This window comes from Cavenderia fasciculata, assembly GCF_000203815.1.
Source record: "Cavenderia fasciculata unplaced genomic scaffold Scf_Dfasci-G-b-285a01.f1-5, whole genome shotgun sequence".
Classification (NCBI taxonomy): domain Eukaryota; phylum Evosea; class Eumycetozoa; order Acytosteliales; family Cavenderiaceae; genus Cavenderia; species Cavenderia fasciculata.
The window spans coordinates 63117-79651 of record NW_004457708.1 but is presented as its reverse complement, the minus strand read 5'-3'; the positions used below and the strand labels follow the sequence as shown (position 1 = coordinate 79651).

Here is a 16535-nt window from a genome sequence, read left to right as displayed (position 1 = left end):
ATATTTATTTTTTTAAAGAAGAAGAAGATTTGAAAGAATGAATGATTCTTGATTTTTGTTGTTGATAAAAAAAGGTAAACTTTTAAAATTAGTTTAATATTTACTTTTTAATTTACTTTATTATGTTCTATTGTATAAGAAAGCTCTTTGTTCAGGAGTAAAGTTTAGACTGAAATATTCTAAATTAAATTCTTATGAATGTTCACCATTTGGTAAATCAGCCAATTTAAATTCATAATCTAAATTTAATTCTTTAATAATAATCTAACTTTGGCCAAAGTTTGTTTGTTCATGTGATGTGTTTATTATTATTATTATTATTATTTCTTTTTGCTTTACTTTAATGACCCCATTTTGAAAAAGCAGGACCCATTAAATGTTGAATAAGATTAGTTGAATGGACGGGGTCATATAGCTTTTCATTGTGCGCTAGTGCAAATACATCGTCTCTGTAGAGTGCCTTGAATCCATAGGTTACATTACCATGTTTTCCAGTTGGGAATCCAAGTGGAATTGCATCCTGACGGAATATACCTTCCAATACAAAGGCATACAACAACACTGACTGATAAATGTGGTACTGTCCTGGACCAAGTTCCATTTCATGTGGTTTCTCTGATACCAATCTTGTATCTTTATCCTTGGTATAACTATACTTTGTATTTATATCAAATGTATTTTCACATCTAGAAAAATGGAAAAGAAAAGGAAACAAATAAATAAATAAATAAATTAAATATATATATATTTATCTTTTTTGTTTGGTTGTTTGATTGTATGCACATACGCTGAAGGGTCCATATAGATATAATTAAATTTACCATCTTCATCATAATAGAAATCTCTACCTTGTAACTTTGTCACTCTGATTTTCTTTCTTTGATCCAAATCAATCGATGATAATAGAGTAGTATATACTGCAACCGGTTTCATCTTTAACGATCCTATTACCTCTAATCTCTCATGTTCATGTCCTTCCTTGGAATGATATACAAAATGGCATGGTGATTTTTCAACTCTATCAAATGAGTAATGCTTCAAATTTGAAGAAGTGAGAGAGACGGAGAGAAAAGAGGTACAAAAAATAAGTTAAACTTGAAATAGGAATATAAAATATAAACACTTACAATTAAACAAACAGGATCAGGTATTTCCTTTGTCTTTATAGTTTTATCAACACCTATATTTGAAATTAGAGAATTAGAATTAGTTCCATTGATTTCCCTTATCCATATTAATATCAACTGATCAGTTGATCATAAACATACCACCAGTTGTAACTTCTATAACAGCTTTATTTAAATCAAACTTGTTACCATGGAATGATTTTAAATGTTGTGATTTTTTAGTCATTTCTCTTTCAAGAAAGTAATAATAATAATTATAATTAAAAGTAGTTGATAATAATAAATCAATAATAGTAGTATGTATGATATTTTTATACTACTACTATATTATCAATAGTATCGGAAGTGTTGTTCATCCACACAGAAATTTAAATTAAATTAAATTAATGGTTGATGTGTGGTTTTTGCTAAAAAAGGAAGTTGATTTCTTTTTCCGAAGACGGTATGAAGATGTAGCTAACTTTTTATATTATCATGATAGCTAGCTAAAGGAATCATATGATTCTATCTTTGATTTTTCTCATCTCTCTCTCTCTCTCTCTCTCTAAATATACCGATTACCTAATACTCAAAACTTTAGAGTAATGAATGAGTAACTTGGTCTAGTTATCTGTATGAATATTATAACATAAAAATAATACATTTATAAATGTTTTCCAAATAGCCGATTGGTCGCTTTTTGATGATCAACACAATGAAAATGAAACATATTTTTGAATTTATATATTTAATATAAAATAAAAGAAGAATAAGAATGACAGATAACAATACTACTACAGATATATTAAAGAATAAAGAAGAAGAGGAAGAGAAAAAGGAGGAAGAGGAGGTTAAAGACATAGATGAGGAGGATGAAGAAGATGAAGATGAAGAGGAAGAAGAAGAGTCTAAAACCGTCGACAAGTTTGTAGTTGAAGAACACCCACATATACTTGATCTTACAGGACATCCTCATACCTACATAGGTGAAGGTTACTCTTTACCAGATACTTTAACTGTATGATCACACTGCATGATCTAATCTATTCTATCACCATCGATCGATATACTTACTTACTTACTTATTCGTCTTCCCTTCTTATTCTTAGGACATTGATTTAACAAATGATAAAATACCAAAGATTGAAAATATTAATCATTTGGTACAATTAAAGGTATGTCTAGACAACAACTAATAGTAGTAGTAGTGATATGTATACATAACATATATATTCTAATTGTCTTTTTGTTTGTTAGAAATTATGTTTAAGACAAAATATGATTCAAGTGATTGAGAATGTTGATACATTGGTATCATTGGTTGAACTTGATCTTTACGATAATCAAATCAAAAAGATTGAAAACATTAACAACTTGCCAAACCTTACCTATTTGGATATATCATTTAATGAACTTCGTGTCATTGAAAACTTGACTTCCAAACAATTACCAATCCTCAAAGAACTCTATCTTGCAAACAACAAAATTTCAGAAATGGAAAACCTTTCAGAATTAACTGGAATTAAATGTTTAGAATTAGGTTCAAATAGATTTAGAGTAAATACTATAAATATATATATATCTCTCTCTTCTTCTCTTTTACTTATTTATTTTTATTTATTTAGGAAATTAAAAATTTAAATGAATTGATAAATGTTGAAACATTATGGTTGGGACGTAACAAGATTACAACTATTTCAAATATTAATCATATGGCAAATCTTAGAATATTGTCATTACAAAGTAATAGATTAACAGAGATTGGTCCAGGTTTGGCTGGGTTAACCAAACTTACCGAACTTTATCTTTCACATAATGGTATCACCAATGTCGATGGATTACAAACTCTAACATCACTTCAAATACTTGATATCTCTGCCAATCAAGTTCAAACATTGGTTGGAATTGATAAATTAATTAATCTTGAAGAATTATGGGTAATAGAATAAAAAAGAAAAAAAGAAAAAGAAATAAGAAACCTTATATATTAATCTATCTATTTCTCTATTTTAGTGTAATGATAATCTTGTTGAAGATATGGATATGATTGAACAACAAATTAACAAAAATGTAACATGTCTTTATTTTGAACGTAATCCAGTTGCCAAACATCAACAATATCGTAGAATATTTATCAATATTTTCCCAAAACTTAAACAACTTGATGCTACCTATGTTAAAAGAAATTAAAACTAAAAAAGATAGATATATATTTTTTTTGTAAAACAAACTAACAAAACTCTATTTTTTTATTTACATTAATGAACAATTACTTTTACCAGTACCATTATACTTTTCCAATTCTTTTTCATATTCTTCACAAGCTTCAAGATAAGAGACTGGTGGCCATTGATTTTCTTCTAGGACACGCTTACTCTCGGGGTCGAGGTTTTTAAATTCAGGACGTTTGGTCATTGGTTGATAGTTGGATGCGATAAAATGAAGACAAAACTTTGTGAGTTGTTCGGAATTGTGTTGCTTGGCACACATGTAGAGACCGATGATATCCAATTGAGAACGGAAAATACCAACTGCGACGGCACGATCAATTTCCTTGCTAATGTACAATTCACAGAGTGTCATGAGACGACTGAGACCAAATCGATTGGCAAGCACCAAAATACCAACACTGTCATTATCTTCAATGGGAGCATGAGAAGTGTAGAGGTACTCTAGAATAGCCTTGAATGGTTCGTATCCAATACCATCACTCAACTCTACGGTTGACCCTTCCTTTTCGGAAAAGTCTTTGGTTGAGTTTACAAATGCATTGACAACTGGTGAACGCGAATAGATAAAGGCTTTGTGTGCGTACAATACCTTGCCCTCTACGACAAACTGGATATCTGAGTACACCTTTTTGTTAAAAAACAACTCTTTGGCACGTTCACCAATCTCGTCGTTCAAGTAGGTTGATATGGATGGGTTGAGATCTTCAGCGCCATTTAATAGATTCTTGCATGCATTGACGAGGAACTTGTACTCGAATGCCTCGCCAATCGACATGGTATCTTTGATTTGATCGGTACGGTCCGATGTATTGAGCAAACCAGTGTAGAGAAACTCGACGAATCTATAAAAGATACGACGCGAGAATCCAGCCACTTCAATCTCTACCAACTCTCCACTCGACAGACTACCATCATCATAGGTTGACGAAGGCACCGATTTCAACGACTTGATACCTTTGACACGTCCCTCTTCAATATCTTCTGGTTTGTAGGGAGAATGATCGGAATTGGTAGTCATGGCAAACAAACGACGGAATACTTGGGACGATGCACACAAGATGACACGGTGAGCAAGGATGGGACGGTCGTCTGCAAAGACAAACTTGACATCTGCAAAGTTTTGGCTCTCCAATGTTGTCTTCATCTCTTTTTCATAACTCGATGTAATAATGTTCATCCATGGAGCTTTGCCAGCTGGTGGCATGACTGGTGGGATGGGTGGTGGTTTAACACCCTTTTTCGATTTAACGGAAGGTGCATTAAACACCGATTCAAAACTCTTATCAAAGAGTTCCTTTAGATTGGTTTGATGGAGTGCCGACGTCTCGACATAGGTAGTGAATCCCAATTCCTTGACCAAATCAAATGCCTCCTTGGCTGTAACCTCTGGACGCGAAGTACTTCCTCTGAGATCACATTTTGTGCCAACCAACACCTTGGGCACATGTGGCATATGGTGTTGAATCTCTGGATACCATTTATGTTTGATATTTTCAAATGAAGCTCTTGATACAATTGAAAAACATACCAAAAAAACATCGGTCTGTGGGTATGACAATGGTCTCAATCTATCATAATCTTCTTGACCTGCTGTATCCCAAAGTCCAACATTGATTGGTTTACCTTTATACATCACATTAGCAGAGTAATTATCAAATACTGTTGGTACATATTCACCTATAGGTTATATGTATATGATCATATTAGTAACTTGAAGAGAATAGAGAAGAGTATTTCTATTTCATACCTGGGAAAGCATTTGTGGTATATGCAATAAGTAGACAACTTTTACCAACGGCTCCATCACCGACTACGACAGTTTTAATATTTTGCATGATTGATTATACTAATGAAGATTATACTATATATATATATACAAATAAAAGAAAGGAGGTTTAAAACTATTACTAAATGAATGATTAAAAGTGATTTGAAAGATTGGGCCAAAACCAACACTTTTATCTTCAAAGAGGAAACTAAAAATATCAGCAGTCACCACTCATACAAAAAAAAATTCAAAAACATTTTTTCGATGAAAATCTTTCATTCGATCGAAACTTTGATCAAAGTATAACAAAGTAGTAGTATATTATTATATGTGTATTATTAAATAATGATAATAAATATAATAATAAATATAAATTGATTTTAAATAATAGGTATTATTTATTTTACTAATTTAATTTAAAGTACACAGTAGGAATAATTAATGAAGGAATGAAGGGTTGTTGTTTGGATTTGGTTTAAAACGCATTGGATTACTTTCACACAACTGATTCATCAAATGGTTGGTTTGATGTGTTGTGAGATGGGTTGGTTAATTTGAAATTATTTGATTAATGATTATGATTATGATTATTTGTTTGGTTGGAAAGAAAAAGAAGAAGAAGAAGGAAGGTTTTTGTTGTTTGGGATATAGTTTCTCTTGGTCCTATTTTCTTTTCTCTCTTTTGACGTCGTCGTATTTGTGTATGTTGTTTGTTTGTTGTTTTTTTAATTTTTCAATTTGTTTTTTTTAGATAGCCATACCAGCTTCATCTAAAGTAATATTTAAAACAATATCTTTAACAGAGTTAAAGACATGATTAATATTAGAGGTATCGGTGGCACAGGTGAGATGAGGATAAATGAGTTTCTTTGGATTCTCATTTTGACTTAAAAATTGGTGTTTAATATAATCAGAGCAAGCCTCGTAGGTGGTTGGACCATTGTATGCTGGGAAGCAGGCAGTGAGTGGAGACTTGGTGATCTTGTCGGCGAAAAGATCACGCTTGTTGAGGAAAAGAATCATGGCAGTGTTGGAGAACCACTTGGTGTTGCAAATCTCCTTGAACAGCTTGAGCGACTCTTGCATACGGTTGGTAGTGTCGTCTTCGTAGAGCTTGAGATCGTATTCAGAGAGAGCAACGCAGAAAATGACTGCCGTAACCTCTTGGAAGCAATGCATCCACTTTTTACGTTCACTACGTTGTCCACCAACATCGACCATTCTAAAGTTGGTTCCTTGTACTTCAAACTCTGTCTCGATAATACCTGTTGTCTTTGTACGTGATCTCAATACATCTGGTTCAGTTGGTAAATAATCTGGTTTTGAAATTCTTTCAATTGCATCGAAATAACTAAGGGAAATTAAAAAAGAAAGAAAAAGAAAAAAGTATAAGTATCCAAAATGTACATCTCTAAATTTTTCATATTTTTCTACACATACTAAGCAGCTGAATCATTTAATTGGAATTCTGAAGATCTAGTAAAAGCAGTTTGAATACCTGGATCTGACCATAATGCCTTGATATCTCTTGCCAATTCTGGTGTCAAAACACCATTGAAATGTTCACCCAAATCATTTGCAATTCTAGCTGCTGCTTCCTATAATAATAATTGAATGGTTTAGTATATAATACTCTCTCTCTTTTTAAAATTTTGTTGATAGTTTGTTTGGTTGTTTAACCTAAAAATTTACCTTATTTTGTTCACTAATACCAATCTTTAATTCTTCGGCAGCATTGACCAATACTCTCATTGATCCAACTGTATTATTATAGATGATAGTCTTGTATGATGCTCTTTCTTCATCGGTAAAACCATTCAAATGCAAAATTTTCATTTGTTTTGCAATTGTACTCTAAATTATATATATATATTGAGATAGGGATATCTATGTTAGAGGAGGGAATGAAACAGAGATATATATCTATCTATTGCTTCTGATACAAACCTTTCCAGATTCACCAGCACCTAATAAAAGTAACTTGATTTCACCTTCTAATCTTGCACGTGCATGCTTTAACATTGAATTAATGGTTTGATTTGCCTTGATCTCTTCGGCAGATCCCAATTCTGGCTTTCCACAAATATTACCCATCTTGTCTGTGTTTTAATGTATTATTACTACTAATATTAATAAATAAACTTATTAATAAGTATGTGTGAACTTGTCTTTCTCTTATCTTTGTCTTTGTCTTGTATTGTAGGGGTATGATGGTATAAACAAACACCTGTAGTAGTAGGAGTGGTTGATATTACTTTTGTTTTGTATATTACTAACTGTATGGTATATATATGTATTATATTATAAATCGACAACAATCAATCTTATCTGTATGCCTGTCTATCTGTCTTGTAAGTTATAGTTAGGAAATTGCACCTGTCTGTCTGTCTGTATGTTTGTTTGTTGTAGGTTGTTGCTTAGTTTTAAAAATATCTGAGTTTTTTTAAAATAAAAAAAAATAGATGGGGATGGATGGAATGGTCGGTTTTTAGTTAATAAAATTATTCATACAATGATGATTGATTATTATTGGATGATGAATAAAATCACCTATCAATGGTGTATACCCACAGACGGAACAATAACAATAACAATAACAAAATAATATAAATAAAATAAAATAAAATAAAACACTACTACACTAGCTATCTTTAAAAACACTGATGTTGGTTTGTTTGTTGTTGAGGGATTGAAATATCGTCCAACCATCGTTACTTTCCAAATAAAGTTGAATCATTCTCTCTCTATCGCTTTGCTTTGCTTGGCTTGTTGTTGTACAAGTAGATAGATACTGATGTTTGTTTGTTGATCGCGTGCGTGAGTAGGAATAAGGAAAGGATAATAATAATAATTGGTGGGTGGGTGAGGGGTTACAGATACAGTATCTATCTGTGTCTGTTTTGTGTGTGTGGTGGATGATGTTCATTTTAATTGAAAGTGTGCTTTGGATTGTTGTGTTTTAACCACCCTATTGATCAAATTCAATCTAAACACAAATCTATCTATCTATTCTCTATCAGCTGATTGATGATCTCTTTCTTTCTTTCTTGTTGATGGATATTTACAATGAAATGTTGATTTGATTAACTGTATATTCTTACTTTTACTATTACTATTATTATTGTGTTGATTTGTTTGTATGTTTAAACCACAGCCAACTATATAACTATAAACCTTTGTTGCTCCTACGACTAAAATATTTTTAATTGTTTTTGTTTTTATAATGGTGATGGTCTATGGGTTTGGTTTTGTTTGATGGATGTTGAGAGGCAGTGAGTGTGGAGGGATTCTTTTTCAGTTGATTTTTTTCAAGCTTTGAAAAAGAGGAAGAGAATGTCGTGTTTTTTAAAAAAGAGTTGCTAATTTTATCAAGGTAGCTAGAGGTGATCCCCAATGCCATCCACACAACTTTTCTTCTTAACCTTTTGTTGTTGGTCGGTTGGTTGGTTCTGGGTATTTAGGAAATAAATAATAATGAATTGGTTCCACGGATCATCCCTATCTATGGAATGTGGAACACATATGATGTGATGTCATCACTTGTATATAGTCTGTCCGCGTTCCATTCCATCACCACTATTGCTGATTGCTCCCAGAGTTTGTGAGATGGAATATAGTTGTAACCTCACTTACATTTACAAAAAAAATATAGTATAATATGGTTGGTTCTTTTGTCTCTTTCTCTCTCTTTCTTTCTTAAAATAAATAAAAAGGTTGATGGATGATTTGAAGGAACAGTCCAACACAAATCTCTTCTTTGTTCTTTTTGTTGTTGATCAAAGAAAGACAAAAAAAATATCAAAAGGAAGGAGGAGGTTATAAAAAAAAAAAACAATTAAAATAGATATTTTTGTGGATTGTATTGGTCTGTGCATTTCAGAGTTATGGTGGGGGGAAGGGTAGATTGGTGATCTGTTGGGTTGATCTATGGAATACTATAAAATAACTAACACAACAATAAAACAAAAATATCTTTCTGATTGTTTACCTTTTTTAAAAAACTATTATTATTATTACTACGAGACTACTACTAATACGAATACTGCTTATTCTTTCTTATTCCTTTTCTCTCTCTAATTAGTTGTTTAAAGATAGCAATTACCGATTAATGGTAGGAATAGAAAAAAAAAAAAGAGTGTGTGGGCAACCGTTAATCGTGATTTTAAAAAACAAGATATTAATTTTAATGTTTTTGAGTCCGTTGAAAGGAATTCATCCCAATGCACTGTCCGGGCTGGGCTGGTCAACTCACCAACACACATCCTTTGGAAGTCGCCCACTACCATGGCACGGGCGAGAGCAACTTTGCGAGTAAGCTTTTCTCACTCCATATTGCCGATGACACGGAACCCAACCATATTATTATCCAAACCGACAGTTTCAAACATTAATCATCATTCATTGTCTTACGAAACCCGTATCCGCTCGCTGCCGCGTATCATGATAATTATAACACAGTGGTTAACATAGTTTAATCAATCAATCAATTTGTGGTTTTTTATTATTATTATTATTAATATTATTCGTTTCCATAACCAATTCTTTTAATTTATAAATGGAACGTTGTAATTGATAGATCTTGTCTTGTAAGGAATCATTGTCATGTCCAATCAAATCCCAATTCGGCTCCTCGCTAATATTTGATAGATGCAACCTTATCTTTTTATGTTGTTGTTGTTCCATTTCCTCTCTTTTAGAGTCATTGATAATATCTGTTATAATGGATGGAACATGCCGACCATGATTATTAATCGATTGTTTTATAATATTGGTTAATGGTTCATTATCATCATCTTCAATAACAATAACATCTTTTGGTTCAAATTGTTTTCTTTTTGTTGAAGTAGATTGAATATGATGATAACGATCGTCATTATTATCATCGTCGTCATCACTATCATCATTATTTTGATTTCTTTGAATATTATTATTTAAATATTTTACTTTTCTAATAGATATAATTGGTTGGTTATTTGTCATTGTTGTTGTTAAAGTTGATTGATTGTTTACATACTTGTCATAAGTTTGAATATTTAAATTGGATGAAGCATAACATAATAGTTCATGAATAAAGAGGTCAGTTTTTGTAAATAGGAATCTTGATAGGGTAGATTTGAGTTCAGTGCTCTTGATATCGTATCGTCTGAGCAATGAAAACACCAATTCCTCGAGTACTTCGACATTGTCTGTTTGCAGAATACTCTGTAATTCACGTTTGATCCAAGGTGTCAATCTCTTTTTCCAATATTGAATCGATCCATCAATCATCGATGGACTAAGATACAATTTGAATGGAGGTACCATTGGAACTGCCATACAATCATTTGCATAAACACTTCTTCTATATTCATATTCATCATCATTTGATCTTGTAATTGTTGGTAAATAATAAACTTTCGAAGATAACTCTCGTTGTTGTTGTTGTTCTCGTTGTTGTCTTTGATTCCTTCTTTCATTTATATAATTGTTTCTTGAATTTCTATTTTGATTTTGATTATTACTTTCATTATTATTATTATTATTATTATTATTATTATTATTTTCATTATTTAATATATGTCTTTTATAATCTTTGTTTGATTTAACTTTATAAATTAAAGATAGAAATTGACTTTTACATAGAGGACATTTGAGAGATAGATCAGACCATTGCAAGATACAATGATAACAGAAATGATGAAAACAAATGTCCAAGAATGTGATATCATCAACTACACCAAGACATATTGAACATTTATCTTCTTCTTCCTCTTCAACTCCATCCAATAATGGTATTGAAGTTGTTGGTGATGCAACTGTTGCCGTTAAACTTGTCAATTCATTATTATTTGAAGTAGTTGTAGTTGTACTCGTTGTACTAGTATTAAAAGAGGATTCTATCTTATTATTATTATTATTACTTTCATTATTATTATCTGTATTTGACATTAAAGAAAAATAATGAATGAATGAATTTCGCTTGACCTTTTTTATTTACATTTGATGAATTGTCTTCTACTCTTTTATTTTATTTAATTTCTTTTCTATTTTTTTAAATATTTAATAATTCTAGAAAATCACCTTCAACTGTACGAAGAGTATCAAATTCTTCAGAATCTCCTGTGATTTTTAATAGATCATAGACGACTTGCATTACACCCAATTCAATCAAGTGAGCTTTACTTTGTCGTGTACTCATGATGAGATGGAGAACGCCAACCCATCGATGACGTGCTTTAGAGTCTGACATGATGAGCAAGGATATGGATACAAAAACATCGAGACAACCGTGACTGACACAATAATCTATCTGTTCGGGGGAGGCAGTCGTAAAGACATTGTGAATGATCCACATCATCTCTTCACCATGTTTACGTTTGAGTCTAGAGTATTCGAATCGATTGGGATGTAGATGTTTTTTTGAAATCACATTACCACCTTTATCCCTTATCCTTTTTTCTCTTTCTTTTTCTTTTTCCTTTTCTTTTTCTTTTTGGTCGGCTGGTGTAGTCTGGAGGAATCGTTCAAATGATGTAAGGAGCAGTCCATTGTCGATACACATTTGTATTTGGTGGCGACTGTCTGCGATAATGTTGGAGATGATCCAGAGCGTCTCTTTGAGGATCGGGTTCTTGCCCGAACACTTTGTGAATTCTTTGAGTCGCGCAAACAGCTCTTCGCAAAAGACAGTCTGCGCAATCGTGTCGTCGTTGCTGATGATGTTGCCGATTGTCGCCAGCGCGGGCCTGCTGACGCGTATCGACGAGTGGCCGAGCAACCGGAGGAGGTGCGGCAAAAACCCCAGCTGGTGGAACTGCACAATGTCAAACCCGTGGTGCTGCGTCATGTTCGACAGACTGCGACACACATCAAACAGCTCCTCGACGCCGTCCAACTCGGATATCATGTGTGCCAAGCACGGCATCAACGGCGACAGCTGTGCCCATGGCGGGAACGGCTTGTCCGAGACGAACCGGATGATGCCCGTGAGGTACTCGGTGTACGACCGGGGTTTGCCGGCCACGTCGGTCATTGGCCGACTCGCTATCTGTATGATCAAGTCGACGACACCACTCTGTAAAATGTGATCCCTGTTTTCCTTTTTCTCGAGTACCATGCACAGCATAAACAGCGTGTCCATCAGCACCGACACATCGAGTGTCCGCGCCTGCGCCATAAACACGTCGACCATGCCATCGAGCAGCCAGTCCAACCCATGCTTTTTGCGCAGGTATATAATGACCGACAGCAACGTCGACGCCGCCGACTTGATTGCATCCTCATGCAACAGTCCCGTCACGGGCGTGTCCATATGCTTGATCATCCTCACCAAGAATGTATCAATTTCAAACTGTTTGGCCACCTCGACCACCTTTTCATTTGGTATGAGCGCAGTGTCATCGGTATACGACGAAATCACCGCATACAATCCCTCCAAAGCCAACAATTCATATTTCTCTCCACTATTCACTCTTCTAATCAATTCATCTACATTATTTAATCCCATCGTTCTATGTTCATTTGCAATTTCAATTCCTTCCAATGCTATCGTCGATAATTCTATTAATAATACTTCATTTAATCTTTTCTATAAAAAAAGAAATGTTAAATATTAATCTCATCATATGATGATGATTATTATTTGTTTTTTTAATTTAACTTACAACAGTAGCACCTAAACGATATAATAATTTCCAATGAGTTGCCATTGAATTTATAAACATTGATTTTTCCTCTTGAAATGTATTGACCAATCGCAATAGTTTTGATACAAGTTCATGAACGCCACCAAAAACTAGATAGGACTTTGATACGTATGGTTCCAAGAGAAAGGTAAGTTTCCACATTTCTTCTATCAATTTTGCTTGATCGGTCGCACAAAGTATAGCATCCCTATACCATACAAATTCCAATCGAGGTGATGATAGATAATTGACCAACTCTACCACTTTTTCCAATGATCCAAGCCATTCATATTCTTTAATCTTTTTAACCTTTTTAATTTCTATTACAGTTTGTGTATTCCTAAGTGTTATTGTTTCCAATGAAGATTGAATAGTAGGAGGAGGAGGACGATGAGAAGAAGGAGAAGGAGGTTCTATATCATCATTTGTTGTTGTCTCTGATGAAACACATTTATCAGGCATTGCCATATCATCATTCTTTTTATCATCTATTTCATTATTATTAATATCATTATCATTAATAGTAGGTATATTGTCTATATCTTTATCTTTATCTTTATCTATATCATCAGTTTCTTTATATTCTTTTAAATCCTTAAATAAACATAATTAGTGTTAGTTTATAGGTTGTCATAGAGCTATATATATAACACAACATACAACTACTAGTCGATCGATTGCTTGAATAATTTCATCAAATGACATTATCTATATCACTATCTCTATCCAATTTCTATAGAAAGCTTGGTTATGAAGAAGAATAAAACTGCAAGCCAGCTGAAAGTGTGACAGACAGATTTAGAAGAATTTAATTTAATTTAATTTGGTTGTCCTCATTTTGTTTCGAAGATGACTATCATCGATTTTTGTATAAATGTGTATATATACATATAAGAGTTAATATATATATATATATTTTTTAATTATTATTTATGATTCAATGAACCTCGCAATCTCAATCGATCGACCGCGATCGAATAGACTAATAAATAAATTCAATGATAGAGACAGAGAACACATAGTTCAAGCTTTATGTTTGATCTGTGAACATAAAGTGGTAGTAGTCTTGATGAAGAGATGAATGAATAAATGAATGAATGAATAATACTCGGTACTCTTTTCATTTAATGTGCCGACCATAAGAATGTGAGTTGAGTAGTCAATCTTGTCAGGTGGTTCAAGGAAATGGAAGAGAGAGAACAAAAAAATCTTTTTTTTTTTTTGTTTTTGGGGTTTGGTTTTGAAGTTTCACAAAAGACAACAACAACCATCATCATTGCATTCCACTTGAAACAACAACACATACACACAGATATTTATAAACTCCAAACGCGTAATAATACTAATCACATCATCACAACTCAAAGACTGAAATTTCATTGTAAGTGTTTATTTATTTATTTATTTATCTCTCCTCTCTTTTACACAAACTATAAATATATCGGTTATCTCAGCACTACTACTACTCAACAACAAACATGCATGGCTTTCTTGTTCACTAAAAAAAAGTTGTCGGGGAATGAGCAGACAACCAGGCGCAATTGCTGATGCAAAAGATATCGACTCAAAAACAGACCCTTCAATATCTGCTTCCTCTCTCATCACTCTCTCTCTGTCTTGTTCACAACAACAACCACACTGAATCAGAATAATAATTAGACATAGAAAAGATAGATAGATAGATAGATAGATATAGATAGATACAGGTATAATTAAATCATTGTTGGTTGAATCCTCATTTTATTTTTGTCAGCAGCAGCAGCAGACGAAAGATCAATAAACAAAAAAAAATACAACCAATATTATCACCCCCTTCTTCTCCTACTACTGTAGGATTCAATACCTTGTTTTATTCACACCTCACTCGACAAAAAGGAATAGATTGTTGTTGTTGTTGTTGTTGTTAATAAATACAATAAATAATAATAATAATAATTTCAACTACTACTACCTATAGACTCTACTACACTTCTGTTAGTACTGCTACTACAATACAATTTCATCAATCAATCAGTCAGTCAAATCAACAACAACAACAACAAAGTTAATATTAATAATTATTAATTAACGACGACCGACAACTACAACAACAACAACAGGTATATAATAATAATAATAATAATAATAATGAGATATCTTGTTAATTAATCAATCAATTGTCGATCTTTTATAATCACTTCCTTCTCATCCCCACTCACTCCTTTTATTCAATCATTTACACAACAACAAATAATAATAATAATAACTATAATGATAATGATAATGAAAGTGTTTGATAACTAATTTATTATATTATTTATAGAATTTAGCTTAGTTAGATATTTATAGACTACAAGACTAAAAATACATCAAAAAGGAAATATACACAGTAACATACATACATACAATACATTATATAACACATTTAAAAACATTTAAGAATGGCTTGCAATTGTTACGGAAAAAATACAGAGGAACCAACATTCTCTGATAGAAAGGCAAATCCCTACTCTCATTTGTTTAAATACATTATGGTTGGAGATTCTGCTGTTGGAAAGAGTAACTTGTTGCTTCAATTTGTTGATAAGCGATTCTCTCCCAACTCTGACTTTACAATTGGTGTAGAATTTGGTTCACGTTCTATCAATATAGATAATAATCAAGTTAAATTACAAATTTGGGATACTGTAAGCAAGCAAGCAAACAACAAATACAAAGAATAGTATACTAATTGATTTATTTGATTCATGTTTTTTTAGGCAGGACAAGAAAAGTTTAGAAGTATTACTAGAGCATATTATAGAGGAGCAGTTGGAGCTTTGATTGTATACGATATCACTAGAAGAGAGACATTTGAGGGTTTGGCCAATTGGTTGACCGATTGCAGAAAATACAGTTCGACCGATGTCACCATTGTACTCGTTGGCAACAAATGCGATCTTGAAGCCAGTCGACAAGTCTCATATGCCGAAGCCAGCTCATTTGCCAATGAACATGGTCTTTTATTTTTCGAAACATCTGCAAAGACTGGATCCAATGTCGACGAAGCCTTTGAACAAACTGCAAAGATCATTTTTGAAAGAACTAAAAATAATCCACAAGATAATGCGGAATAAATCAACCATCCCATCCATCCATCCATCCCATCCTTTACAAACTATAGTTTAGATTAGATAGATAATATAATATAATCATACCCTTTTTTTTCAATCAACCAAAAAACAATATCATCATTTTTCACAATCAATCAATCAATCAATCAATCAATTTCCAAAAAAAAAAGTAATAATAGTTCAAAACAACCAAGCAAGTAAAATAATAATAATAATAATAGTAATAACAACAACAACGTCCAACATTTTTTTCTTTATAATCAAACAATTATCAACTCCAACTGTTGTCATATAATAATAATTAAACCAACATTACCATTTCTTCCTTCCTCTCACATCCTGTTTTTAAAAACAACAACAACAACAACAAAAGTAATAAATTTAATATATCTTGTATATATATAAAACAAAAAACAAAAGTGTAAAATAGAATAAAATTATATAATTTTATTCTTACATTGAGGTTTTAATTTAATTTATAAATCTCAGAGATGGAATTGATGTATATTAATCTTTGCATCAATCTTGAGAGACATGATGAAATGACGGACTGTAGGTCGAAAATTAGGGTGGAGGATTCTCAGAGTCTCCTTCTTTTTTTGGAAAAAGTCGAAAACGACAAATGGCATTTACATGATCCTAATTTCGCATCATCAACCAACATCCAACTCATG

General features: G+C 32.4%; 9 protein-coding genes across 9 annotated transcripts; 3 read left to right on the top strand and 6 right to left on the bottom strand.

Annotated features, from left to right (window-relative positions):
* Window positions 1-340: 340 nt before the first annotated feature.
* Window positions 341-1353, bottom strand: DFA_03708 (uncharacterized protein; the record flags this gene model as incomplete). Its single annotated transcript, XM_004356989.1, has 4 exons — window positions 341-686; window positions 788-1035; window positions 1128-1180; window positions 1269-1353. The coding sequence occupies 4 exons, from the start codon at window positions 1351-1353 to the stop codon at window positions 341-343; spliced, it is 732 nt and encodes a 243-aa protein (XP_004357044.1).
* A 528-nt stretch (window positions 1354-1881) lies between these two features.
* pprA (Protein phosphatase 1) lies at window positions 1882-3296 on the top strand (the record flags this gene model as incomplete). The annotated part of the gene is made up of 5 exons (XM_004356988.1): window positions 1882-2124; window positions 2216-2281; window positions 2364-2663; window positions 2732-3043; window positions 3120-3296. 5 exons carry the CDS (start codon window positions 1882-1884, stop codon window positions 3294-3296), a joined length of 1098 nt encoding a protein of 365 aa, XP_004357043.1.
* Window positions 3297-3359: 63 nt separating this feature from the next.
* On the bottom strand, window positions 3360-5172 carry rabK1 (Rab GTPase; the record flags this gene model as incomplete). Its single annotated transcript, XM_004356987.1, has 2 exons — window positions 3360-5014; window positions 5085-5172. The coding sequence occupies 2 exons, from the start codon at window positions 5170-5172 to the stop codon at window positions 3360-3362; spliced, it is 1743 nt and encodes a 580-aa protein (XP_004357042.1).
* A 680-nt stretch (window positions 5173-5852) lies between these two features.
* On the bottom strand, window positions 5853-7199 carry gpaA (G-protein subunit alpha 1; the record flags this gene model as incomplete). The annotated part of the gene is made up of 4 exons (XM_004356986.1): window positions 5853-6456; window positions 6546-6703; window positions 6798-6959; window positions 7053-7199. The coding sequence occupies 4 exons, from the start codon at window positions 7197-7199 to the stop codon at window positions 5853-5855; spliced, it is 1071 nt and encodes a 356-aa protein (XP_004357041.1).
* Window positions 7200-8111: 912 nt separating this feature from the next.
* DFA_03704 (uncharacterized protein) lies at window positions 8112-9463 on the bottom strand (the record flags this gene model as incomplete). Its single annotated transcript, XM_004356985.1, has 3 exons — window positions 8112-8296; window positions 8739-8800; window positions 9432-9463. 3 exons carry the CDS (start codon window positions 9461-9463, stop codon window positions 8112-8114), a joined length of 279 nt encoding a protein of 92 aa, XP_004357040.1.
* Window positions 9464-9584: 121 nt separating this feature from the next.
* On the bottom strand, window positions 9585-11033 carry DFA_03703 (RING zinc finger-containing protein; the record flags this gene model as incomplete). Its single annotated transcript, XM_004356984.1, has 2 exons — window positions 9585-10053; window positions 10120-11033. 2 exons carry the CDS (start codon window positions 11031-11033, stop codon window positions 9585-9587), a joined length of 1383 nt encoding a protein of 460 aa, XP_004357039.1.
* A 103-nt stretch (window positions 11034-11136) lies between these two features.
* Window positions 11137-13474, bottom strand: DFA_03702 (uncharacterized protein; the record flags this gene model as incomplete). Its single annotated transcript, XM_004356983.1, has 4 exons — window positions 11137-11467; window positions 12437-12672; window positions 12749-13363; window positions 13430-13474. The coding sequence occupies 4 exons, from the start codon at window positions 13472-13474 to the stop codon at window positions 11137-11139; spliced, it is 1227 nt and encodes a 408-aa protein (XP_004357038.1).
* Window positions 13475-13618: 144 nt separating this feature from the next.
* On the top strand, window positions 13619-14411 carry DFA_03701 (uncharacterized protein; the record flags this gene model as incomplete). Its single annotated transcript, XM_004356982.1, has 2 exons — window positions 13619-13647; window positions 14156-14411. 2 exons carry the CDS (start codon window positions 13619-13621, stop codon window positions 14409-14411), a joined length of 285 nt encoding a protein of 94 aa, XP_004357037.1.
* Window positions 14412-15189: 778 nt separating this feature from the next.
* On the top strand, window positions 15190-15864 carry rab2B (Rab GTPase; the record flags this gene model as incomplete). Its single annotated transcript, XM_004356981.1, has 2 exons — window positions 15190-15435; window positions 15508-15864. The coding sequence occupies 2 exons, from the start codon at window positions 15190-15192 to the stop codon at window positions 15862-15864; spliced, it is 603 nt and encodes a 200-aa protein (XP_004357036.1).
* Window positions 15865-16535: the final 671 nt, after the last annotated feature.